Genomic DNA, 17774 nt, shown 5'->3' on the forward strand with positions numbered 1-17774 from the left:
CGATTCTCCTGCCTCAGCCTCCTGAGCAGCTGGGATTACAGGCATGCACCACCATGCCCAGCTAATTTTTGTATTTTTAGTAGAGACAGGGTTTCATCATGTTGGCCAGGCTGATCTCAAACTCCTGACCTCAAGTGATCCTCCTGCCTCAGCCTCCCAAAGTGCTAGGATTACAGGCGTGAGCCACTGTGCCTGGCCCATTTTTATATTCTTGATCTATAAATGTGTTTGTCCTAGGGATTCTCCTTGAACTGGTTATAACACCTCATCAATTTACTCATTAATGAGTTAAATAAAAGCTTTACCACATTTTAAATTTTTTATATCTGTATGGGAGTCACGATGTTAGCTTTTTTATGAAAATTATCCATTAATACCAGTATACATATAGAACTCTTACAACACAATAATAAGAAAATAAACAACTCCATTTAAAAATGGCCAAAAGATAGAAATAGTTAATATTTGCCAAAGAGATGGCAAATAGACACACGAAAAGGTGCTTAATCTTCAGTTATTAGTGAAATGCAAATTTAAAACACAATGAGATACCACCATACAGCAACTAGAAGAGCTACAATAAAAAAGACTGAAGATACTAAATGTTGGCAAGGATGAGGAACTGGAACCCTCATACACTGCTAGTGGGAATGCAAAATGGTACAGCCACTTTGGAAAACAGTTTGGCAGTTTCTTTCAAAGTTAAAAATACATCCAGCAATTCTACTCCTAGGTATTTATCCAAGAGAAAAGAAAACATATGCCCACAAAAAGCCTGTACACAAATGTTCATAGCAACATTATTCCTAACAGCCCAAACTGGAGACAGCCCAATTAAACAACTGATGAATAAACCAAATATGGCACATCCATACAATAAAACATTACAAAGCAATAAAAGATGAGGTTATATACATTTAAACTACTAAAACATAAGGTTATATACATTTACATGAAATTTCTGGAAAGTCAAAACTATAGAGACAAAAAGCAAGATCAGTGGTTGTGGGTGAGAACAGAGGCTAGCAATAAACAGGCACTAGGGAACTTTCTGCAATGAAGGAAGAATTCTAAAACTAGATTGTATTGAGGGTTCCTGAACTGTGGACATTGAATAAAGTTAATTAACTGTACATGTAAAATGATGAATTTTATGGCATATAAATTTATACTTCAAAAAAGCTGTTAAAAAATCAATAGCTTGGTGGCACATGCCTGTAATCTCAGCTACTTGGGAGGCTGAGGCAGGAGAATTGTTTGAACCTGGGAGGCAGAGGTTGCAGTGAGCCAAGATTGCGCCATTGCACTCCAGCCTGGGTAACGAGAGCAAAACTTGTTTTCCATCTCAAAACAAAAACAAAAACAAACACAAACACACACACACACACACAAAGAATATCAATAGCTTAAAAAATTATTAACTCATACCAAGAATAAAATGATTGACACTGTCATAAAGTTTAACAAGATATTACTTAGATGGCATTTATGAGTGGTATGTAGGGAAAAAAAAGTGATGTATAGAACACACATTGTAAATCAGTATAGATCATGCCTTGGGGATAAGGAAATATAGGTTCTCTTTCTTGTCATACCATTATATATCATAATTTTACATATGTTTCTGATTTAGAAGTAGTCAGAAATTTAAACTACGGATAGGAAACAAACACTGATAATATGTAAACTCTCACACCTTATTATGTCATCTCTTTTAGCAGCAGAAGCAAATTTTCAAAGGCATCATTTTAGGTCCTCCATAAAATCAAACCTGCTAGAGCTAGTATAAATTTTAAAATGTTGAGTTTTAGTGGTGGAATGAACATCAGAATCCATCATGTTAAAATTTACCTACCACATTGGATAAGAAAATGGAGACATAGAGGGATCAAGTAACAATAATTTTATAGGCTTTTGCTTTATTGAAAGTTTATAGTACTTAAAGCTCCATGGAATTCCGTTGTGGGAAACGTAAATAGTTTTACCTATAAAGTTCAAATGCAATTTCACAGGATATCATAAGCAAACCAAGAATATTCAAATAAAATAGATATGGTGGTTGGCATTTTAGAAAAAAATTAAGAAGTACAGAATAGATACAATTATTATTAACTTTGATTTATGAAGCTGATTTTATTAAGAGTCTCAAAAGAAAAAGGTTAAAACATTCACTTCCCTTTTACTTAAAAATTAATAGTATTCTATAGTCTATATTTAATATAACATGCACTTAAAAACAATACAAATATTTGACTCTTAGATTGCTAAATAATTTAGGGATTTGGTCTTTGTAAAATACATATTCAACTATGCTATTGGATCTTCTCACTTAAAGAGAACGAGTTACGGAAATTTATCTCTGAACGAGAACAGCTCCTCTGATGGATAAAAATACTGCAAGACAACACCCTGTGTATATAAAACAGTAACGGTGATTCTTCCTTCACTGGTTATGTACACAGAGCTGTACAGAAAAATTATCTCACATTCTTGAACACGTAGTAATCAGTTTCCTAGAGATATCAGGTAATAGAAGAATAGCACCACAGAAATCATAATTTTGGTTCAGGACATATACAACAATATGTGTAATTGTGCACACCTTTTATTTTATTTCATTTTCTTAGACAGAGTCTCACTCTGTCACCCAGACTGGAGTGCTGTGGCACAATCTTGGCTCACTGCAGCCTCCGCCTCTTGGGTTCAAGCGATTCTCATGCCTCAGCTTCCTGAGGGGCTGGCATTACAGATACACACAAACACATCTGGCTAATTTTTGTACTTTTAGTAGAAACAGGGTTCAGCATGTTGGCCAGGCTGTTCTCAAACTCCTGACCTCAAGTGATCCGCCCACCTCGGCCTCCCAAAGTGCTGGGATTACAGGCATAAGCCATGGTGCCCAGCCAATTGTGCATACTTTTAAAAATATTTTCCAATGTACATTTGTTCTGCTTTAGATTAAACACTATTTTCATAGCCTGTAAACAAAAAATTATAAAAATAATTCTTTGATTACTCAATTGAATAGTTTAATAATTGAAATTTTAATTTTATATATGAGACTTGTACTTTCATTTATAAAAATATGCATTTATATTTTAAAACTAGGTAAAAATAGATACAGAAAAATTCTAAGACTTTATATTACTATAAACATCCACATATATCTTTCAGCATTTTGTTCTCAACATTTTAATTATTTCAACATCTTATAATGACTATGAAATTACAGTAAAAACTATCTCATTTAAGAAAAATGGATTCATGCTAGGACCTAAATATATATGAAAATAATATGACTTCCACAAAACCTGTGGTTATTCAAAAAAAAAAAAAAAAGAAAAACTAAGTCACTAATACTAGTATTGTAAATTCACACTAAAATGAAGAATGCCAAATTTCTCAAATTTAAAAAAGTCATCAAAAGAGCTCTGCCAGGCTTTAATTCTCTTTCAGATTATGTCAGGAGCAGAGATGTCAGCAGATCCAGCTAAGAAGCAGATCAGACATATAAACGACTAGTGATATTTGCTATAAGCATATAAAGATATTCATTTTTTGAGCCCTTCCTCACTTCTACAGCCAGTTTTGACTTCATGTTTTCCTACTACCTACAAAAAATACACAGTGAAAACCAAAACTTCTCAAAAACAAAGTATCTGTTTAAAATGGCAATTTTTAATAAAAGCATTAATAAAAAGGATTAAACAAAGAATTATTATGCACATTGAGGGGGGGTTCGTAACAAACAATATCAAACAACGTTGTAAAAATTACTTCTCATTACATCGACCCTTGGCAAATCATAAAGCTTTTCACTCATTAAAACAAGCGTTAACTCTAAAATTACTTGCATAACAGAAATCTGATTTAAATTGAAACCTTTAACAAGTTAAAACGTAATTTACAGATGAAGTAAAGCAACGGCATGTTCAAATAAATGAAAAATAAAACGTTTTGCATATTAAATACATTAATTTTTAAGAAACACTTATTTTGGTATCTATATTATGTGAACCTGTATATGAAACCTATATTATATCCATCTATATAATACATGTAGATATATTAGCTATATTAATTTTTCTTCACAATTTACATAAAATCATAATTTTCTGATCATGTCACAAAATATATTGAAATCAAGGTAGAAAAATCAACTGAATCACTTCAATATATTGAAATCAAGGTAAAAAAAGCAACTGAATCATTTCAATATATTGAAATCAAGGTAGAAAAATCAGCTGAAACTGTAAAATAATTATACATGAAAATGCTATCTTTGCTAATGTATTTATCTAAAACATACTTTTGCCAGAGTTTGGTTAACAAATGCAATACATCAAATCACTATTCATATAATATTTTAATACTTGAAAGTTCTTTAGTAAAAACAAACAATTAAACCACATTTTGCCAAGAAAGCAAAAGGTATGGTAGAAATTACTCCATGCCACCTCTAAAATATTGCAGGCTGATTTAGATACAAAAATAACAAAGCCAGGTGCAGTGGTTCACACTTGTAATCCCAGCACTTTGGGAGGCAGAGACAGGTGGATTGCCTGAGGTCAGGAGTTTGAGATCAGCCAGGCTAACATGGTGAAACCCCATCTCTACTAAAAATACAAAAATTAGCTGGGCATGGTGGCACATGCCTGTAATCCCAGCTACTTGGGAGGCTTAGGCAGGAGAATCGCTTCAACCCGGGAAGTGAAGGTTGCAGCGAGCCAAGATTGCACCACTGCACTCCAGCCTGCGTGACACAGGGAGACTCCATCTCACAATTAGATCTCTGAAGTCTCATTAATAGGTTGTTGTCTAAGAAAACACATATTCTCAAGAAAATTCACTTGAAAAGATTAAAAACACTTCTATATTTATCAGGTTTTTAAAAATGTCCCCAATTCCTGGTATTGATCATAAACAAATGGTTATGAACTCAGTATAGACTTCTATCATGCAACCACAACATTTTCAGCAATTTATTTAAATGAAGGGTTTTAAACTGGGGAAACAGTTGGTCAAATCTGTATTTGAGCGAGAGAATCCTGGAACCAGTGTGTATAATGGATTATGAGATGGATACATTTCAGAGATAAATAGTGGAAAATACCCAAAACCAAATCATTTGCTCCTGCATACCACTTTCACACCAGCTTAGTTCCCACACTTCACATCTGCCTTCTCCTTAAGCCCTCCTTAACTGACCTCAGTGCTGTCATCACTGTTGCCATGCAGCACCAAGCCTATAATATACCATGCTGTCATAAATTAATTCTATAAGAAGTACTGCATGTGAAGTGAATTTGGATCACTTGGGTTATAGTGTTAGTTGCTTTTAAATCTTTTCACAAAGGAATGGGCCCTGGAAAGGAGTTCATCGTGCCTTAGGTGTTAAGCATGATTGATGGTAGAGGCTTTCCAAGTCTGAGCAACCAACTTTTCTTCTTTTGCCTTTTTTTTTTTTTTAAATATTGTAGCAATGAACTTTTGTATTTTAGACATCTGGCAAGTTTTCTAACATTTCCCTTTACACCGCTCCTAAAAAGGAGTATTTTCTATATTCATTTGACACTGAGAAGGATACATGGTCCAGAAAACAAAACTTTTTTTCTTTTAGAATATTTTTAAGTCATTTTTATCCTACGGTTTTGCCAAATTTTCAAAGCTTGTAAAAGTTTGTAAATAAAATTGAAGAGCCTTAGCTCCATTTGTAAGAAGATTTTACAATAGCTGATAGTTTATCTACAGTAAAACTATTTTTCTGAGAAATCTGTTTTATCTATTATACCATAATTTTATGTAAAAATCTAAATTTAAAATCTCTATGTTATTATAAAGTTTTTAATATATGTATATTTAATTATACTATAAAGTTACTTTACTAATAAAGTACTATATCCATTACAAAGTTATAATTAATAATAAGGTAACTTCAGGTTCATAAAAGTCATTGAGGGCCAGGCATGATGGCTCACACCTTTAACCCAGCATTTAGGGAGGCCAAAGCATGAGGATCACTTGAGGCCAGGAGTCTGAGACCAGCCTGGGTGACATAGCAAGACCCCACATCTATAAAAAAAAAAAAAATTAAAGAAAATTAGCCAGGCATGGTGGTGCATGCCCGTAGTCCCAGCTACTCAGGAGGCTGAGGCAGGAGGATGACTTGAGCCCACAAGGTCAAGGCTGTAGTGAGCTATGATGACTCTACTGCACTCTAGCCTGGATGACAGAGTGAGATCCTGCCCCTAAAAAAAATAAATAAATAAAATAAAAAATAAAGTTACTGAAAGAACAAGTTCTTAATATGAGTTTAGGGCTCTGGTAGATAATTTTTTTATTTTATTTTATTTTTTTGAGACAGAGTTTTGCTCTTGTTGCCCAGGTTGGAGTGCAATGGTGCAATCTTGGCTCACTGCAACCTCTGCCTCCTGGGTTCAAGTGATTCTCCTGCCCTCAGCCTCCAGAACAGCTGGGATTACAGCACCCATCACCACACCCAGCTAATTATTTCTGTATCTGGTAGATAATTTATTCAGTGGTCATCTAGCAAGCTGAGGTAGATTGTTAGATTTTTGCCCCTCCACCCATTAGTTGTCAAAATGGGTATTTCAAGTCTCAGCACTGTGTACCAAGATAATCACTAGCTACAATAACACACTCAATACTTCTTTCTCTCTCCTCTCTGTCTAATTCCTTCTTTGTAAGTACTGCATGCAGTTTAAATATTAGACAATAAAATATTATAAGTGCCCTTGAAGTATGGGTCCAGATTTTGTTTTCCTTCTTAGCGCCCACTTTCTCTAGCACATAGCGTGGTATACTTTGAGCAGTAAAACTATTTTGTTAAGCAGATGAAATAGCAAGTCCCCTTCCAGTCATGTAGATAACCCCACAAAATAGAGAAAATCTATTTATGTATATTGCTGACCACACATATATAGCCTGGTGACACCAGAAGGATGCTCTGCCAGAGATTAATTTTTTAGATTCTTTTTTAGTGAGAGAAGTGCTAGCTAGTTATTTTACCAGACTGATGTGTAATCAGTGAAAAGCTGAGTCTCCCAGAAGAGTAAATCACCCAAAATTACCATGGTATTCGCCTAAGGAGGGTAATATGGGGTGAAGAGCTTTGAATATCTGGGGACAGGAGACAGAATAACACACTTTGTGTTTTGCGGATTCAAAATGAGAGCTGCTTTGTTCTCCTTTTGAACTGATCACATAGTATGTAGGCACAATGGAAGCGATGAGGAAACCGGGGCTGACCCAGTGTTCCTGGGCCACTTACCATTCCTAGAAACTGTAACACAGGGAATTCAAATATGGAGCACCTGTGCCAAGGCTTGTAACTACAAGGTGGGATCAGCACCTCTGAAAAATCAGCACCTCTGTACTGCATAGGCAGTACAACATGAGATTGTACTCCTCTTCGCCTCCACATGAGATGAATAAACACGGAGGTTTCACGACAATTCAGGTGGCAATGGGACAGACCTAAGAAAGGATACTAAATTTCATTCCAATAAACTTACAGAGGTTCAATGGGTGAAAAAGTAAATTTTAAGAAAAAAATGGTAATAAATTTGACTACACTTGAAACCTGGGTTTTCGGAACAACACATGCTGGTTATATGTGGTACACATTTCTGTCTGTGCATACTTTCAGCCATTAAAACACAACAGAGTCATGCTTTTAACTTGGGCTGAAAATCCTGCCTTTTTTGGTATGCAAAACGACTTTTCAAGGATAAAAGTATTTTTTAAAAATAGGCTGATTTATATGCCAGATGTAAGCAACATCTTTTCTGACTGCTGGTTACTTTTTGTTGTTTCTTTGTTACTATAACCTTCTCTTGTGGTAATTCAGAGTGTTTATAGCAAATCACAAAGATGTCAGGTTTCTCTTGACTATCAAAGATTGGCTGTTCTTTCTGTCTCCTCAAACATCCATTGGACTTTGTGACATTTAGCGAGGTTTAATCAGAAAGGGGCCCTGCACTGATGGAAGCCTTTCTCCAACAATCCTTTATTTCTAGGTACACAGTAAAATTCTCTTCATAATAGATTACGTAATTTTATATGATCAAATTACAAAATGTCACTGGAAGAAAATTAGTTTAAATATGTTCTATGACAAATAATGTTATAGTTTTGATGTCAGGCATAGAGAAAAGCAATACATAAATGTTTAAGTGGTACACACTTAGCAGCAGCAACAACAACAACTACAAAAACATATATATAAAAGAATGTAGGGAAGCACTCAGATGAGAAATCAAAGGACATCTAATAGGACTTCCACTTCCAGATATGACAGGGTAACTGACGCCAGACCTGCCTCCCACCAAAACACAATAAACTACTCAAAAAATATGAAGCAATTGTTTTCAAGCAATGGACAGGCAATCCAGAACTACAATCCTTAAAATCTGCGGAACACAAGAGATGAGCCCCATGTTGGACCTGAATTTCTGCCATGGGACTTATTTTGGGCCACAGCACAGGCAAATGGAACCTAAACAGAGCTCCAGTCTTGCAGAACTGAAGAGGCACAGATCAGAGTGGCGGGCAAGTGAAGCACCTAGAAGATGCAGGACAGGGCACCAAAGATGAAAAGGCTGTGAGGAGGTAAAAAGGGTGCTATGATCTGAATGTTTGTGTCCTCACCTCTAAATTCATATGTTAAAACCAAGTCACCAATGCAATGGTCTCAGGAGGTGGGGCCTTTGGGAGGTCCTAAGGGTGAAACCCTCATGAGTGGAATTAGTGCCCTTACAGAAGATGCCACAGAGAGCTGCCTTGCCCCATTCCACCACATGAGAACATAGTGAAAAAGTGTCATCTATGAATCAGAAAGTAGGACCTCATCAGATACCAAATCTGCTGGCACCTTGATCTTGGAACTCCCAGCCTCCAGAACTCGGCAATACATTTCTGTTGTTTATAAGCTACCCCATTTATGGTATTTGTTTACAGCAGCCTGAATGGATTAAGACAGAGGAGCATAAAAACCAGCACACTGGAGAGCATAAAAGAAACGGTGAGTAGAAGTCAGATCAACAGATATCTTCTAATCTTGAGATAAGGGCAAGAAAAAGATTACATTAAAAAAAAAGAAGAAGAAGAACAAAGTTCAGTGACCTGTAGAAGAATACCAAATTATCTAATGTGTGTAACCAGAGTTCCAGAAAGAGAGGAAATGTGGAACAGAAAAATATTTGAAGAAATAATAACAGGAAACTTGCCAATTTGGGAATAAAGAAAACCCCAAGAAAGGTAAATATAAAAAATCCTGTATCAAGACACATTATATACAAACTGCTAATACCAAAGATAAAGAGAAAAGATTAAAGAGAGAAATCTTAATGCAGCCATAGAAAAAGATACAGGGTAACAATGATACAAATTACGGCTGACTTCTCATCAGAAACAATGACAGCCAGGAAATAATGGAAGATCTTCCTTAAAGTGCTCAAAGAAAAAACTCTTGTCAATTCAGAATTTTGTTTCCAGAGAAAATAATCTTCAAAAGTGAAAATGAAATAACATTTTTGCATAAAGAAAAACTGAGATAGTTCATTGCCAGTAGAACTGCACTAAAACAAATACTAAAGGAAGTTCTTCAGGTTGAAGAGAAATGACAGATGGAAACTAAATCTAGAGGAAAAAATGGCCAGGTGCAGTGGCTCACATCTGTAATCTCAGTGCTTTAGAAGGCCAGGATATTGAGATCAGCTCAGGCAACACAGCAAGACTGTGTCTCTTAAGAAAAAAAGAATAGAACGCACAGGAAATAGTGAATATTCAGGAAAATTTTTTTAGGTGTTTTATTTTTTGAGACAGAGTTTCGTTCTTGTTGCCCAGGCTGGAATGCAATGGCGTGATCTCAGCTCACCACAACCTCCGCCTCCTGTGTTCAAGCGATTCTCCTGCCTCAGCCTCCTGAGTAGCTGGGATTACAGGCATGTGCCACCATGCCTGGTTAATTTTGTATTTTTAGTAGAAATGGAATTTCTCCATGTTAGTCAGGCTGGTCTCAAACTCCCAACCTCAGGTGATCCACCCACCTTGGCCTCCCAAAGTGCTGGGATTACAGGTGTGAGCCACCGTGCCCAGTGTTAGTATTTTAAAGACAACTGACTTGCAAAAATAATATTATCTTAAGGAGTTTATAACATATATTGAAATAAAATATATGACATAGTAGTACAAAAGAAGGAGGGTAAAAGGAAGTATACTGTTGTAAAATATGCACAATAATAAATAAATGTATATAATTTACATGAAATGGTACAATATTCTAAATGTAATAAGTTAAGGGAGCATATTGTGAAGCCTAGAGAAAAGTCAATGGAGGAAATAAAATGGAACACTAAAACACACTCAAGTAATCCAAAAATAGAAAGGAAGCAAAGAGGAACCAAAAACAAATTGTGGAAGTCAGTTGGGAATAAGGAGGACTTAATTCCAATTTGAAAATAGAAACTCCAAAGAGATCATCGCTCTCACAACTAAAACAAGCTGAATAAAAACCCATCAGAGACTGAGGACATGGGGAAAACTAAATCAGCTTCAAAGAGTGAGAAGCACATTTTCAAAGAGAAGAGATCCCTGGCTGCTATCATCCCTGACTGAAATAGAGGTGGGAAAAGAAATCTGCCACAGACAATGGTTAAAGAGAAAACAGTCTAACTTTAAAAGCTCTATGTGGACATACCCGTGTAGAACCCAGAGGATCCATAGGTATAGAAAGACTGTACTATTAATAAATCCCCCTGCTCAACACAGACACACAAACCACTCTGTCCCACCAACCTTCACCAAAAATGAGGGCAAGGAAAGAGAGCAAGAACTGAGATAATTTCCTCAATGTACTCTAGGCTTCCAGCAAGGGAAAACCTGGAGGATAGGTGGTAACAGAAAAGCCAAGAGAAACTTCTCAGAGGCAAGACCCACCGTCACAGAGTACAGGGCGATGATAGTCAACCTTTACAGGCCAAGGATGGAGCAGCAGGATTCAAAGAGTTCTCAAGTCACAGAAAGCCAGAAGCCAAACTGGAGAGCAAAGAGAATTCCTCAGCAACTGAACCTGCTGGCAGCTGGTCTTTAAAGCAGGGAGATATCTCCTATAATTCAAAAAGATTTGGAATAGCCCATAAATACATGAGAAAGTGCTAAATAACATTAGTCAAGAGAGATATGCAAATTAAATAGAATTTTTTAAAAATGCAATACTACTTCACACCCATTATGATGGCTAAACAAACAAATAGACAACACCAAATGTTGGCAAGAATGTGGAGTAACTGCACCTCTCATACATTGCTGAGAGAACAGTGTAAAATGGCATAACCACTTTGAGAACTAATTGGCAAATTTTAAATATTGGATATAAAACTATAAAATTATATTCAAAGGCTTTTCAATGACAACAAAAAAACATGGTAAAATGTTAAGTCTTTTAAGAGAATGTAACATGTGACAAGTCTTGGCATGGACTATGGACTATGGAGAAGGGGCTTATTAAGCAGATATCAACTGGTGCCTACTGTGGTCAAATAGGGACAAGATCACAGTCCCTTACATTTCTTTCCCACATTTAGAATACCCTCCCACAGTATGTCTCCAAACATAATAAAGCATTTAGGGGATGTATGCTTAGCCCCTTACATACTTAAATCATAACATCTGAAATCACCTCATGAGATGTATAAAGTGAATCAAATAATTGGTAAAACTTAGTCCATTGCTACTCATGGTGGCAAGAAAGAATAAAGTCTGTATACATGGCTCAATCAAAAGTTCCTATCCAAAATGTATAACTGTTAATGTATATAATTTTACTCAAAACAAGCAAAAGCAAACACAAATAGAAACAAACCCAGGAAAATAAAATCACAAGTATATGCCTCAAATTTCTTGTGTAACAGGAGAGATATAAATAAATTATATGAAAGTAGTCACAAAACATATAGCCTTCACTGGTTATTAAGAAGCAGTCAATGATATTAGAAGTACATCCTTAACCTCTAAGATATATAATGGAAGGAAATGACCATATTCTACTACATCATGTTTTTATATTACAGGAAAAGACAGAATAATACAACACCCAGAACAATGGTTTATCACAGAATTGTTTTTTGTGGGGGGTTGGGGACAGAGTCTCACTCCGTTGTCCAGGCTGGAGTGCAATACTGCAATCAGAGTTCACTGCAGCCTTGATATCCTGGGCTCAAGAGATTCTCCCACCTGAGCCTCCCAAGTAGCTAGGACTAAGGTGTGTGTCACCATGCACAGCTAATTTTTTTATTATTATTATTGTTGGATTTTAGTAGAGACAAAGCCTCACTATGTTGCCCTGGCTGGTCTCGAACTCCTGGCTTCAAGCAATCCTCTTGCCTCAGCTTCCCAAAGTGGTAGGATTACAGATGTGAACCACCATGTCTGGCAGAATTGTATTTTTTGTATATTCTTTAAATGTATGTAAAAAAAAAGAGTTCATAAATACAGCATCATATTTATGCATTTTGGTTGTATATCTTATATAAGTTTCATATATGAAAATGTTAGAAAAATGTAAAGTATTATCTTTACTGATACATTTTCCAGGCAATCCTCAAAAGAGTATCTCATTTTCTAGGTATCTGAATGTACAAACTTGATGAAAGCTAGAATGATGAAACACCATTGGCCTGATGTATATAAAATAAAGGAAAGACCATATTCCTGTATTGTGTCAAAAATTTTTATATTAACTATAGTTAGAAAAAAGACATTCATTATATGAGGGTAAAAAAATATTTTTTAAAACACAGTCACCGCTGACTGGTGCCAATTTTTTTTTTTTTTTTTGAGGTGGAGTCTCACTCTGTCACCCAAGCTGGAGTGCAGTGGTGTGATCTCGGTTCACTGCAACCTCTGCCTGCCAGGTTCAAGCAATTCTCCTGCCTCAGCCTCCCAAGTAGCTGAAACTAAAGGCACAACATCACCACACCCAGCTAATTTTTGTATTTTTAGTAGAGATGGGGTTTCACCATGTTAGCCAGGTTGGTCTCGAACTCCTGACCTCAGGTGATCCACCCACCTTGGCCTCCCAAAGTGCTGGGATTACAGGTGTGATCCACTGTGCCCAGCCTGACTGGTGCCATTTTTATATACAGTATTGAATCTATATATTAAGGCCGGAACATAAAGTCTAAAAATTAATCCATTAGTATGTTTTAATTTAGACATTTCTGTACTTGAAAAAACAAAGAAATATCATAGACTTTTTCATTCGTGGGTTTAACATGCATAATTTTTAACATTCTCATGTTACCCTGAAGTTCTATGACAGGTAGTAATTTGTAATTTTGTTTGAGTCACATATTTCACCTAGATACACTAAAAGGCTGGTTGGTATTCTCGAGTTGGTTTTACTCAAAAGAGTAAAAATAATCTCAGACAAATTAACATCTGTATCTTTCTCTGCTCATTCTTGAATACACAGTAACTTTCATATAATACCTGAAGCGTAAGTTTTTTATTTTTTAATTATCATGTTTTTTAATACATGAAATCATATATGAGAGTGGGATTTGCAAATATGTGGATTCACAAAGCAAGGTCTCTGGATGCTCCTCCCAAGCAATCAAAGGGTTTAATGGTGGCTGTCAATAAAATCCAAGATTTTAGTACTGCCTATCTATAAGGTACATTCATAATTTACTTACATGTTCAGCAGGCAGAATAGACAATCCTAAGTCTCAAATGTAAATTGTTCTACTAAATTTTAGCATGACTCCTTTTAAAATCAAAGTTAACATACATTAGGTCAGGCGTGGTGGCTCACACCTGTAATCCCAGCAGTTTGGGAGGCCGAGGCAGGTGGATCACTTGAGGTCAGGAGTTTGAGACCAGCCTGGTCAACATGGTGAAACCCTGTCTCTACTAAAAATTCAAAAATTAGCCGGGCATGGGGCCACGCGCCTATAGTCCCAGCTACTCGGGAGGCTGAGGCAGGAGAATCGCTGGAACCTGGGAGGCAGAGATTGCAGTGAGTTGAGATTGTGCCACTGCACTCCAGCCTGACGACTCAGCGAGACTCCGTCTCAAAAAAAAAAAAAAAAGTTAATGTACATTAGTTACCTCACTGGAGAATAAGAGAAAACACTGCATGTATTTGACTTTTGGATAGTGAAATGATTATATCATGCAAAGCTCACCTAAATTCTCTTATGTGAAATTCAGAATTGAAGTAGCTCTTTGTACAAATATTTTGCCAAAGCAGTAATTCAAAGGGATATTGGTTGCAATGCACAATTGTAGTAATTGTAGCTATATCTAAAATATAAATGCTACCTTTTTACATTTGCATCACAAAAAAGACTCTTAGTAATATTTCGCCCATTCCTTAAAGTTTCATCTTCAAACAAATGGACAAATACTTACAAATACATCTACAGCCCATTGCCTAGACATACAGTGAGAAATATGAAGAAATATAGATTTATACTAGACAAGAAACTATTGTGTGCTATAGACTATGATTACCTGGAGGTAGGAATTGCAGTTGGTTATTAGCTAATCGAAGATGACGTAAAGCTCTCAGACGACCAATTTCTGGGCAAACAATTTCTAAGGCATTGTCACTAAGATCCAGACATTGGAGTTTTACAAGAGACCCAATGGCTTCAAAGAGAAAAGGAGAACCAAAATGAATTTGATTCAAGTATTACATCAAATCTGTAATGCAAGTATTCCAAGTTAAAATATTTTACTACTTAATATCCTTGTCTCAGTTGCTCACAAAACAGTAAAAACACGGATCAAACTAAGTTGAAGAAAGTGATAAATACTTCCAGCTCAAGATAAAATATAACTTAAAATACAGCACAAATAAAAACATTAAAACTAAAATAATTCAAGAAATGATACACAGGGCCTTTTTTATCTGACCAGAATTCTTAACTAGATTTATTAAATTTAGAACTTATTATCTACCTAATAGGAATTTATCTAATAATAGTTTACCTAACTATTATAACCATTTTAGACTTTTTTATTTAATTATAGTTCTTAACTGGACTTACTAGAAGAAAAAAAGTTTTGAAGCTAAAAAATTAAAGGTGTCTTAAAATTAAAATTTGTTCTATTTATAAAGCAAAGCTTAAATTATATTATCTTCTAACTAAAAATTTTAAGTAAACATACCTTCCGGAACCACAACTATGTTATTTGAGTGCAGGTATCTAGGAAGGAAAAAGAAAAAAAATAGCTATTGTCATTAAGTACTTTTGTCAGATAATCAGTTTATAAAATGCTCACTTAGAAATTTAGCAAATATAAATAGGCCACAACTTTCACACCCTACTCTAATGCATCGACATACAATAATGGTTAGCACAGCTAACTAATAATACTTCGAGAATAATCTTTTGTACTAGAATTGCAAATATTAAATCTATTTACTGATTTAGTTATTTTAAAATAAAAGCATACATAATAGATAAACTACAAGGTTTTTTTTTAACTTCATAACACAAATTACTAGTTTTTCCAGTTCATTTTATTCAGGCTTTAAAAAATATACTTATTGTGAGAAAAAAATCAACACCTATTGTGTAAAGGAAGATGAACTTTTCATTTCTAAAAAATAACTTCACAAAATAAAGATACTTCTAGCTAGCACGCACACTGAGAACCAACAACGGAGAGATTAAATACTCTTCATTTACAGTGTCTGTAGAACTACTCAACTGTCAATGTACAGAATTTATTTCATGGCAAAAGAAATTTTGTAACAAGAAATCAAACGCTTCTCTTAAAAAATTTTCTTTTTCACAGAGGCTAGAAAGTCTAGGCAAGCCTAAGTAACACTTTTCCCACTACAGTGTCTTGAGCACACTCTGGTGGAGACGTCCTGCAATCAGTAACCAACTATTCAGAGCAAAACAAGTGAATGCTGGAGATCATACAGCAATAATTTAAGAAAATAAATTTATATCATTGATTCAGAGACAACAGAACTAGATTTTAGTAAACTTTACTTTCAAACCTATGGTTTTATTTATTGTACTTTAAAAATAAATCTTATAAAGTACTTTTAAATAGAATTTAAAAGTTTTCTTCTGCATTCTTAAAGTCTAATATTGAATATTAAAATGTCAATAAACACAAAATAAGACAGAAAACACTTTTATGAAGATTATTTTATATTGAATTAAATCAATTTTGTAGAAGGTTAATTAACCTGCTGGGTATAACACAATTTAAATAAGCCCACCATTTACTCTATGATATACTTCAGTCCTTGCTTTCTGTATATGAAATGATTACACATTTTAAAATCAATACTCTTTAAACATTAATTTTAGGAAGGAATACCCAAATCAAAATAGAGAACTGATTTAAAAAAATTTTTTAAACAAAATACTTGCCTCAATTCAAGCTCTACCTATAAAAAGACATTAAAATGTCCAAATCAAAATATGAACTAAAGTACCCATTATTATGATTAGAATTTTTCAAACAGACTTTAAAATATTATCTACATATAATGAAGATGCTGTATGAAATAGTACACAGTGGCTGCCTGTGGATGCTGCTGAAGAAGCATCGTTAAAGTCTCTCCTCCCCCTGCCATCATGTCTAAGTCAGTCTCCTAAAGAGCCTGAACAGCTATGGAAGCTCTTCATTGGACCTTTTCATTGGAGGCGTGAGCTTTGAAACAACCAGTGAGAGCCTGAGGAGCCATTCTGAGCAATGGGGAATGCTCATGGACTGTGTGGTCATGAGAGATCCCAACACCAAGCGCGCCGGGGCTTTGGGTTTGTCACTATGTCACTATGGAGCAGGCGGTTCTGGAAATTTTGATGGTGGTCGTGGAAGTGGTTTTGATGGGAATGACAACTTTGGTCGTGGAAGAAACTTCAGCAGTCATGGTGGGGTTGGTGGCAGCCATGGTGATGGTGGATATGGTGGCAGTGAGGATGGCTACAATGGATTTGATAATGATGGAAGCAATTCTGGAAGTGGTGAAAGAATGATTTTGACAATTACAACAGTCAGTCTTCACATTTTGAACCCATGAAGGGAGGACAATGGTGGCAGAAGCTCTGGCCCCTATGGTGGTAGAGGCCAATACTTGACCAAACCATGAAACCAAAGTGGCTATGCCAGTTCCAGTAGCAGCAGTAGCTATGGCAGTGTCAGAAGATTTTAATTACTGTCAGGAAACAAAGCTTAGTGTGAGAGGAGAGCCAGAGAAGTGACAGGGAAGCTACAGGTTACAACAGTTTTGTGAACTCAGCCAAGCACAGTGGTGGCAGGGCCTAGATGCTATAAAGAAGACATGTTTTAGACAAATACTCATGTATATGGGCAAAAAACTTGAGGACTGTATTTGTGAATAATTGTATAACAGGCTATTTTAGTTTCTGTTCTGTGGAAAGTGTAAAGCATTCCAACAAAGGGTTTTAATGTAGATTTTTTTTGCACCCATGCTGTTGATTGCTAAATGTAGTAGTGTGATCATGACGCTGAATAAATGTATCTTTAAAAAAATAATACAGAGTGTTGCCAATCCTAACTGCACATTAGAATCACCAGGGGTCTTACTGGTGTCCGAAACCATCCTGTAGCAAGTGAAACACCATCTCAACTCCAATAATCCTGATGTACAACCAATTAAGAACCATTACTGGTAAAGTGGATCAGACAGCGGGCTCTGAAGCCACACTGCCTGCACCTTAATAGCCATGTGACTATGGAGAAATTACTGAACTGCT

At 35.6% G+C, this 17774-nt stretch overlaps 1 protein-coding gene across 4 annotated transcripts in view; it reads right to left on the bottom strand.

Moving 5' to 3' along the window:
- The window catches only part of LRRC28 (leucine rich repeat containing 28), a 129099-nt gene that overhangs the window by 77882 nt on the left and 33443 nt on the right, over nucleotides 1-17774 (bottom strand). For all 4 annotated transcript variants that reach the window (XM_011969806.1, XM_011969809.1, XM_011969808.1 and 1 more), the window contains exons 4-5: nucleotides 15199-15236; nucleotides 14539-14676 (exon numbers count right to left, since the gene is read on the bottom strand). In XM_011969806.1, coding sequence (XP_011825196.1) covers nucleotides 14539-14676; nucleotides 15199-15236 — 176 coding nt within the window. The remainder of the gene's footprint in view (nucleotides 1-14538; nucleotides 14677-15198; nucleotides 15237-17774) is intronic.

This window comes from Mandrillus leucophaeus, unplaced genomic scaffold (assembly GCF_000951045.1).
Source record: "Mandrillus leucophaeus isolate KB7577 unplaced genomic scaffold, Mleu.le_1.0 Scaffold91, whole genome shotgun sequence".
NCBI lineage: Eukaryota > Metazoa > Chordata > Mammalia > Primates > Cercopithecidae > Mandrillus > Mandrillus leucophaeus.